This window comes from Eimeria acervulina, genomic scaffold, assembly GCF_000499425.1.
Source record: "Eimeria acervulina Houghton genomic scaffold, Eah_scaff560, whole genome shotgun sequence".
Taxonomy (NCBI): domain Eukaryota; phylum Apicomplexa; class Conoidasida; order Eucoccidiorida; family Eimeriidae; genus Eimeria; species Eimeria acervulina.
The window spans coordinates 12,494-22,272 of NW_013549728.1; the positions used below are offsets into that span (position 1 = coordinate 12,494).

Sequence of the window (9,779 nt, forward strand, 5' to 3'; positions counted from 1 at the left end):
ATATATATATATATATATATATACAAACGCCTTGTACTCTTTGCCGCCAAACCCTAAGGATAATTGCTGCTCAGCACTAAGCGAGACGCTTTACACCCTAAACCCTAAATCCTAATAAACACCACCGAAGCATAAACTCTAGCTCGTATAGGGTTGCAGCGGGGTATTCTTTTTGTGTTTTTCTCTGTTTTTGTTTAGATGGAATGTATGTGAACGATGCAAAAGAAGTTTCTACGGTCAACTGGCTCTTAAGCAGCACTTGGCTGCTCCCAAGCGTTGTAGGCGGCCCCGCAAAACCCTACACCCTAAACCCTAAACCGTAAACCTCTTGTTGAAATTTCTGGGTTCGAGCGTATAGGGAATATTATTCGCAATACCTTTTTTATAGAGATGCACGCAATCTCCGTGTGCTCACCTTCCCGTTGAATGGCTAAGGCAAAACATACTTGGGGCTTGAAACTGCATGCAAACATATCTGCATGCAAATGAACCCTCAGCTGCATGCAGATATGCAGACACCCCAATGTGGGCAGAACACCCACAGCTGGAGGGTACGGACAGACATTTGCTTTTTTTTGCATTTTCTTCTTGGCTTGAATACCAGCTAGAGGGGCCTCCCACAGTAGAAGAATATACACCAGAGGGTGGTGGTTCAGTGGATTATGAGTGGTTTAAGCTTACAAGGTTACTTGGTGAAGAAAGGGAGGGTCTTCTACACATGGAGGGAGATGTGCGAATTGAACAGATTCTCCCCGTATTAAAATTGCATAAATCTTTAATTGCCTGCAATGGGAATTAATTATTACTGACGCTTCTATTTAAGAAAATAAATGAGAATTAGTAACTGGGGTGAAGTCGGAACGAGGTAATTTTAACTTAAGCTATAAAAGATATAATGTATAATATATATAGAATATACTTTTACAATTATTTTTTACAATTATCTCATTTAGCGTGTTCTGGGTTTAATGCACATTTTGATAGAAATCAAATGGGTATTTTAAAGGGTTTACCCTCTTTACAAAGCAAAACCAGTAAACAGCCATTAACACCCTTCTTGCCACTGCAGCCAACTATAACTCCTCTATAAATACATACATATATATATATATATATATATATATATGAACCGTGGAAAAAATGGGTGGAACTGGCTTCTGAACTGGGGGGGATGAGTTTAGGAAGCCCGAAGAAAATCGAAGAAATGCCACTTTCTTTTCGTGAAGCATTTAGTACATTTTATGAAGATGAAGACTGCTAATCAGAAACCGTGTTTTCATCGTCATGTTTTGGCTGCACCGAATGTGGCATTATTCTTTTGACGGCGTTCCTGAAATAATGAATAATACAAATAAAGTGATACAAAGCGATTAACTTTATGATGGTGACTTGCGAAGAAATGCCAATTTTTTTCATCGACCGGTGGGCAACAGATGCAGACCGGTATATCCAGGGGAGAGGAAAGCCGGAAGGCAAAGAAATTGCATTGAGAAAAGTGGAGAGAAAAGAAATTATAAGTTGTTTGACTCCTTTGAAGAAATGAATTTAATCTCGTATTTCAGTGTTTTCTTTACTCTAGATCGATACCTCCGCAGCCAATCCGCCATGGGGCTGTGCTGTATGCGAATGGATGAAGTAAAGCAACGAAAAACTTGAGAAATAATCAGTCTTGCTGTGTAATTTGGAATTGTTATTTATTTCTGCAGCCACGGGGCGTATGCACACTCCCTCTATTTCACATGAAAGCAATGCGTAGTGCGAATCGGCTCGCTGATTTCAGTTTAAGTTTCAGTTCAAGTTTCAGTTCACTTGGCGTTGTGTGGGAAGTTTCAAGACTTTGTGCTAAATTCTTGGATCATTTTCTTCACGATATTTTATTTGTTTGTCTATTCACTTCATTAATGCATCTGCCGGTGGGCTGAAACAGTCTTGGCCATGCGGGCATTTCGTCAGCCCTCATGCCCGCCCTTCTTCTACTTGCTTCATTTTCTTCTTTCTCTAACACTAAGCGTTTCCACTTCACACCCATTCCTGATCCGTAGACCTACGAATCAGCTGCAACCCACAAGCCCAACACCACCGGTAGTTGGGGGGCCCTTCCCTCGCCGGGTCCGGTCGTTGCTGTTAAACGCGTGTGTTGCTGTCTCTGTTCCTCCTTGGCAAAGCAAAAGAAGAGTTTTTCATCCTCTTTATTTGCACTCTTCAGGTGTCTGCACAGCTCCCGTTCATCTCTCTTGTGTTCCAACAGAGGCCGCCACCACCACGGCAGCCACAAGTTCCTTCCACTCTTCGAGCAAGATGCTTGTGAACCCCCGAATGCTCCTTACCTCTCGGGCAAAGAGCTGTTTCAAGGCCTTCTACTCACAACCCCATGGCTCGCTGCATCCGCAGCCGTCTGTGCAACGGCGGCGCACTGGAGCTGAAGGCTGCCCCTCAATCTGCTGCGCTGCTTCAGTGACAGCGCAAGCCTCGGCGGCATCAGCGTGGCTGGATGCCAACAGCCATAGACGGCAGCACTACATCACTGAGCACAGCAGCAGCAGCAGCCGTAACAGCAGTAACAGCAGTAACAGCAGCCGCAGCAGCATCAGCAGCACCAGCAGAAGCCACAGCAGCATGCCGACCACTGTGCACGATCTCCGTATTTTGGAGAGAGTTTTGAGCCACAGCGGCACTCCGTCTGCTCCTGTGCTTGCAAAGGTTGCAGCAGCAACAGCAGCAACTGCAGGGGATGCCTCTAGAGCTGCTGCAGGAAGCGGACGAGTTGTGCTGCTGCTGCTCAATAGACCGTTCCCTTCTTACATCAGCTGTTTACTCAAAAACGCATCGTTAGTAATTGCAGCAGATGGCGCTACCAACCACATGCTGCCCATCTACCATGCTGCTGAGGCCCAGCAGCAGCAGCAACAACAACAGCAGCAACAACAACCGGAAGGTATACCGGAGGAAAGAAAAAGAAGCTCCCAAAACCCTTCCGTCGGGGCAGCTGCTCTCTTGCCTTCCAGTGTATGTACACTGCAGTTACCCACCTGCATATGCGGCGATTTAGATTCTTCAAGCCCGGAGGTGCGCAGCAAAAGTTTTATTTTTGTTATTTGTTTATTTGTTCTCATTCGGCAGCCCTTCGATGCATCTTTAGTCGCGGTATCAATGTTTGCAAGCCCATATCTCTAGGTCTCCATATTATATATATATGTATATATATATATATATGTATATATGCATATATATATACCCGTATATGCATAATATATTTATATACCTGCTCGTGCTTGTGTGTGTGCGTGTGTTTGTGTGTGTTCGTGTATGTTCGCGTATCTAGTTGCGACTAAGTATGCATTCGCGCATGTATATATATATATATATGTATACATGTACATATATATATGCATATATATGTGTACATTTATGTGTGTATTTGTATACATGGGGGATAGTTGGCATTCATTAATAAGTTTGTAGTGTTAAATCAAGGAGAAGGCAAACGGCTGTAGACTTTAAACAACAGAGGCGAAAAAGAGGAAACGGAGTTCATAGGGCTCTTAGCAGCATCTGACAGTGTTTATCTCAACTTCTACCTCATTTATTTGTACATTCTGCTTGTTTGCTCGTGCGCTTGTTTGTTTGCTTGCTTGTTTGTGTGTTTTTTACACGTTTGGTTTATTGTCTTGTACGCCGCTGCTGCTCTCTGTACAGCTGCTCATTTGCTTTGCTATTTTGTCTGCTGCTGCTGCTGCTGCTTGTTTAGGCTCTTTCTTTCTTTGAAAGTCGAGGAGTGCCGGTGGTGCGTCTCCCTGACCAGAGCCAGACAGACCTAGAGAAGACATTCGCCTTCTCATTGAACAAATATTGCTTATCTCCAAACGACACCGTCATTATCACGGGTTAGGGGACTGCTGCTGTTGCTGCTGCTGTTGCTCCTGCTGTTGCTCCTGCTGGTATTCTTGCTATTATTGTTGCTGCTAATGTGCTGAGGGTGTTGTTGTTGCTGCTGTTGTTGTTGCAGCTGCAGCTTCGTTCTTACTGTTGCCATCGGTGGGGTATGTTAGCGTGGCGTTGTCTGTGGATGTTCTTATTCATCTACGTGCTTTAATCTTCCTACAATCTGCTTTCTCTCTATTATATGCGATATAGGGGCTATTGGTGGGCGCTTTGATCACTCAATAGCCGCAGTCAGTTTCCTGTACAAAGTTCATAATGACGCTGTAACTGAGTCGCAGCAGCCTCCCAAGGTGAGCAACGGATGTCACTGTGTCTCACAGCAGCAGCAGCAGCTGCTGCCGCTGCTGCTCTGGCTCCTGTTTGTTTGATTGGTTCAGTACCTGTTGCCTTAGCACCATACTGGATTTCATTTCTATCGACAGGCATCAGAAGGATTCGCGGCTCCTGCTGCCGTTTCTGCTGCTGCAGCTGTTGCTTTTGCTAGATTCTTATTCTTAATGTGTGTGTTTTCTCATTTCAGGTGGTTTTGCTAGGAGGGTATAACGCATGTTTTTTGTTACCTGCGGGGGATAACGAGGTGTTGCTTCCGAATAAAGTCTTTACACAAGTTTGCGGGTTGCTGCCGATGGGTAGGTGGTGCTGTTGCTGTTTTGGTTTCCTCGCTGTGACGCATAGGCTTCTTTCTTTGCCTCAGTTGCTGAGACAGTGGCTGACACGGATCAGCAGACAGACCTGGAGCGCTAGCAGACGCACACAATTCTTGTTCATTCCTCCCCCTGCTATTGTTGCTGCTTCTGCTGAAGCCGCTGCTGTCTGTGCTGCTGCTGCTGGTGTGGTGTACAGCTGGGAAAGTGCGCAGCGTGACAACTGAAGGCTTGCAATGGAATGTGAGGGGCGAACCGTTGTTTGTGGGGGGCCTAATAAGTTCTTCTAACGTGGTGAGTGGGGCACGCGTATTTTTGGTGTAAATACACCTGAAGAGTTAGGGCTTTGTGATGTCTCTCTGCAGTTTAGCTATATCTAGGTGTTGATGAAGTGCGTACTCTCTTGTTTCCTTTGCGTCTGTTCTGTGCTGTCCCTAGAGAGTCAACGACCATATCAAAGTAACCACGTCTGACCCTCTCGTCTTCTTTGGCGAGCTTAAAAAGGATTTGTTGGCTCCCTAGCCTCTGCATCTACGCCAACTTTCGTTTAAGGATTAGAACACCTAGGCAGTAGTACTGAGAGCACACCCAATTCGCACATATGGGGAGTGTTTGCTTAGATGTGAACGTGCATTTTCGCGACTTGCTAAGAACACGTACATATATGTGAGCATGTGCATATTTGTATATTTATGCAACCATATATATATATAGCCGTAGCGCACGGGCTAAGGTGTGCAGGTTGGGTCAGAAAGCACACCGGTTCCGTGGCGGGAGGGGCCCTTTTGTCAGGGTTTATATTACCTTGTTTCGTTTATTTGAAATATTAAGTATTACTTCGAGTTCGATACGACTTGCAGTTGACGAGGGTTTGGGAAGAAAGTTTCAAGAAACAGATGGCGCTCTCTCTCGTTTCAATCCGCACACTTCTCGGTCTTTTGAAGCATGGAATAGAAGAGACATCAAACGTCTGATCAGTTTCAGATTAGTACAGTTCCTGTAGAGGGCGATGATGGCCAGTTTGACAGCTATCTATTTAGGTAGCTGGCTAGCTAGCACGTTCACTGGCTAGCTATTTTGCTGGCTAGCCAGCAAGCAAGCTAGCTGACATCGTCCAGGTTCGTTCAGCCGCTCTCGAGTTCCCATGAGGAATCCGTTACATTCACCAGGCTCATTGAGCAACGGCTGCTCACCTACCGTTATTAGTTGTCTTTGGATTCTTTCTCTCTGCTTTCCACCGGTGCCATTTACCTCAAGCCCACTACGACTGCTGGACCGACTCGTCACGAAACTAACATTTTTTTTTGCACAAACACTAACTGCAGCAACCGCAGCAGGCTCCAGCAGCAACAAAAACAATCATACTCTCCACAACATTGCCTGGACACCCTTCCTGTCTCAGTACAGAGTAATCGCTCTGAAGCTGGGAAGCAAGCAGGGTGGTGCGGCATTTGTCGCAAGAGAGGGACATCAGGCATTATTAGTAAAGTACTGCAATTGTTAGGCGCAGAATCAAGATTGCACTCAAGTGTACACGGAGTGATGCTAATTCCTTAGCCGTTATACGAGTTCACACCGGGGCAAGGCCCTTGATGTTCATTTGCAAAGGCAGCGGATATTCGATGTTGCTCTAGAAAAACCGCGTGGGTACACGCATCTTTCCGTTGCATCTGTGATGTGGAGGCCAGCCTCTCTAGAACCACGCTCTTTTTCTGCAACCACTGCTTCTTCTCCTCACCTCTGCTTAGGGAGTGGCATCAATTCTCATGTAAGACCAAGCCTGACCTCTTCTTCTTTCCCTACAAGCAGTGTGAGGTCAATGATATTCGGTGGCTGGCACTAGCTGAGTTGTGAGGAAACTTGTGACGCAAGTATAGATGCAGGGATAACCACGCTGTAAGCATATGCAGACTCTCAGTGCGCAGGCGTAGGCTCGACGATGCTATGGGCATCCGTACACAGTGGTACAACAGAAGAATATATATATTTTGACCAATGCCACACTAGATGATTGCTCGGGTGCTTCGGTGAGTGTGCAACAATCCTCATTAAGCTGCATGCAGGGTGCGCATTTAAGGCAGAAGCAACTGCTACAACGAAACTGGAATGACGCAAAGTGAACCCAGCCTTTTCTCTTGGATGGAGGAAGAGCTCACTTTCACTTGTCGGAACTTCTGGAGTCATGAGGGAAGCACAACTGTCTTTCAAAACTTCGTTTCTTACCCATGCATATATTCACGATTGTTTAGAACTAAGGAAAAGGGCCATCGTTACAGGCGAAACGCGACAGGCGTAGCCTCGCTTGTCCGAAGATGGCACTGAATATATTTAATTGAATTGAGGTTGGATACTAAAGACAGTTAACAATAGCCTAATCAACTGCACACTGCCTTAGTTCGTACGGAAGGGAGCTCGAGCATGCGTGTCTGTGGGAGTGCCCCGTAGGAGGAGTTGTAGCAGGAAGTGCTGCAACTATTGGCAGGCCGCCTCCTCTCCTCTCAGCCCAAGGCCTTTGTGCGGCTGTTCGCAGAATGCCTGGAAACTGGAGGTGAGGTTTTGATTGCCTCTTGGCTGACTCTTCAATGAGCTGTATCGACATTACTGCATCTCACGACACTCCTCGGCACGAACCAAAGGCCCCCGCTACATGCTACAGGGAGAAGTGGCATCCCGATACATGTGTTTCCCATAGACATAACTGAACTATTATTGTAAGCGGAGAAACTCTTTCTACAGGAACACGAAGCTCTCTACCCATCACGCAAGCACCCGAGCGTCCCCGAAAGGATAGATAGATGCAACAGATGCGCAAACCGAGGTTTCCTCGCACCCGAGGGCAGAGTAGGGAATTTTTCCGCCCATTTTCACTCATTAGGTGTGATATGCGAGTCAATCAATACCCTCAATAATAATAAAATGGATGAAGAGCTGCTGTCTCACGCATCTGGAACTCCCCATCCGCATCGATGGTGCCAGATGGCCTGCAAGATGGGCTGGTACCTTGAGTTTGAAGACAAGGGATCCTGCCGATAAAACACCGACTAAATTCGTAAAGTAGGAGATAAATATTTCAATTAGAGAAATGACCTCACAAATGCTGGCAGATGAGAGGGAAAGGAGGGAAAAGGACCTTTAGGCGCTGCGCAGTGCCACTAGAACACCAGCGAACGAGACCCCGTCGGGCGCGGGTGACAATGCGCAGGTTCAAAGTCGTCTAACAAGTCGAACCGAATGGAAAAATTTTGTAAATTCGTCCTACGCATTTTAATTTACATTTAGCAGATATTCAGCACTATTCCTTGGCTTTCGATAGCTGCAATCGCCGCGAGACCGTTTGGGTCGGTGCAGAGAACCTCTCGGTTTCCGTACTGCAATTCGAGTATTCCGCAATCTTCCAGCGCTTTCCATTTTACGAAATATTCATGCATTTGTCTTCAACACCTTGGGGGCAATGGCTTTGTCACATGCTTACCTCGACTCCGCAGGAGCCGCCGGAACTCCGCGGGTGGGGGTTGATGTGCCGGTTCAACAGCAGGACGTTTACCTGAGAAGTCGTGAGGCTTCGAAACTGGTTAGTGAACAGAGGCGTCTTAGCGCAGCCCTCACAGCGCTTATGGCGCTGGGAGCCGCACTCGCCGTTGCATTTGTGGTTGTGAAGTGCTTTAAAGCACTCAAATACAATCAAAAGCGTATTTTAGAAGATGGAGCCCGAATATTAGCCGAGGGAGAACCTGACCAATGCTCTGTAGGTTCCTCTGAGAGAGAAGGCTATCAATGCTCTTGAGGTTTCTTGCTACAGCAGGAGAGGAACTGCAGTGGGAAAGAGCGTTTGATTGCTCGTAAGAATTCGGCCAACTCAACGCACATTGCATGCAAGGGATATGCTGGAAACCATGTGGGGCTCCTTTGCGTATTTACAATGTTGCCCACTACAAAACGCCATTGGCCTTTTGAACAGCATGAGTGCTTGAATGGGAAGGGCAGGCACCTTTGGTGGCCCGCGTTCATTGTTTTGTGTTAAATATTCTGTCTGCTTTGATACTTATATTCAGTTTAGTGTTGGCAGGAGCTGGTTGGAACGACGCGAGGCATAGGTGACGTCAAGTGGGCTTTACGCTTTCGTCTACCCGGTTGCTGCAAGTAGAAACGTGCAGGAAACTGCTTTGTGTTTCTCTACTGCACTCAACAGAGTACTTATCATCTGCGATACAACACCTTCTCCATACTCTTTACGAGCAAGCATGCTGGTGCATGCATCGTTGTGGAGTGCAGTATCTGTCAATGGCCTGTGCCACTAGCTTCCAATGAGTGACGCTAACCCATGTTTCACGAAGCTAAAAGTTTAGAGTGGGGTTTACGAAAAGGGTAGAATGATGTTTTACCAGCACACCCCAGAACCCACGCTGAAATCTTCACTTGATGGAGAAAAGCCAAGGGAGTGGCACTCTTGCTCGGCGCAGGACTGCCAAGAACAGCCGCACACGGGAGAGGAACTACGGTCCTACGTAAACTTATGTTGAATAGCGTGATGTGCTGTTGAAGGGTCATTTGGCTTTAGGGCAGCGGCGGATAGCTGGGATGCGTTGTAGCGCACACTAGGCATCGGCAAATGCGTGCGTGTGAGGTGGTGAAGGAATGAGTTTCGATGGACACCGCATACAGCAAGTGCGTATGCGGAGGCATGGACGCGTGCTCCACACGGCCATTTAGCGATTTCTTTTCGTCAGCGCTCTGGCCGTGGTTACCTTCCTCCAGCAGTTCAGGGCGCAACCCCTGCGAGATTGATTTCAGCACGCTCCGTGTGCTTTCCTGGCACACTTTAGAAGGACGGAGGATTGCGAGGGTTCTCGGGGTGTACAGGGAACGTCGTGCTGGCAACAACATGCATTCCTGTGGAGGAACTACATCCTGGGTGACTAGTCGAATCAGCAGCGCTTGGGCAGAGCAAGGTATTGTAGTGAATTCTCATCAGTTTGTGTGCATGGCAGACAGCAAAGGTGTGATAGAGTCACGAGGCACGGTGTGCATACGTTGTGACACCCGCATAGCGGTTGTTTGGATGGCGCTGCAAAAGCGCAGAAGGACGCAGATACGTTAGAGCGAAGCTAACCAACTGGGGAATCTGAGATTGCTGCGGACTGCATTTTGGTCCCGTGGTCAGCCCGGTCACTGCAGGAGACGCTTCCTGGCAAA

The 9,779-nt window shown here is 47.1% G+C and overlaps 3 protein-coding genes across 3 annotated transcripts; all 3 read left to right on the plus strand.

The window, feature by feature from the left end:
* Nucleotides 1-523: 523 nt before the first annotated feature.
* EAH_00042810 (hypothetical protein) lies at nucleotides 524-799 on the plus strand (the record flags this gene model as incomplete). Its single annotated transcript, XM_013395032.1, has 1 exon — nucleotides 524-799. The coding sequence occupies one exon, from the start codon at nucleotides 524-526 to the stop codon at nucleotides 797-799; it is 276 nt and encodes a 91-aa protein (XP_013250486.1).
* Nucleotides 800-2,298: 1,499 nt separating this feature from the next.
* EAH_00042820 (thiamin pyrophosphokinase, putative) lies at nucleotides 2,299-5,108 on the plus strand (the record flags this gene model as incomplete). Its single annotated transcript, XM_013395033.1, has 6 exons — nucleotides 2,299-3,066; nucleotides 3,749-3,884; nucleotides 4,135-4,232; nucleotides 4,463-4,571; nucleotides 4,786-4,880; nucleotides 5,025-5,108. The coding sequence occupies 6 exons, from the start codon at nucleotides 2,299-2,301 to the stop codon at nucleotides 5,106-5,108; spliced, it is 1,290 nt and encodes a 429-aa protein (XP_013250487.1).
* Nucleotides 5,109-8,037: 2,929 nt separating this feature from the next.
* On the plus strand, nucleotides 8,038-8,730 carry EAH_00042830 (hypothetical protein; the record flags this gene model as incomplete). Its single annotated transcript, XM_013395034.1, has 2 exons — nucleotides 8,038-8,331; nucleotides 8,653-8,730. The coding sequence occupies 2 exons, from the start codon at nucleotides 8,038-8,040 to the stop codon at nucleotides 8,728-8,730; spliced, it is 372 nt and encodes a 123-aa protein (XP_013250488.1).
* Between the last annotated feature and the right edge of the window lie 1,049 nt (nucleotides 8,731-9,779).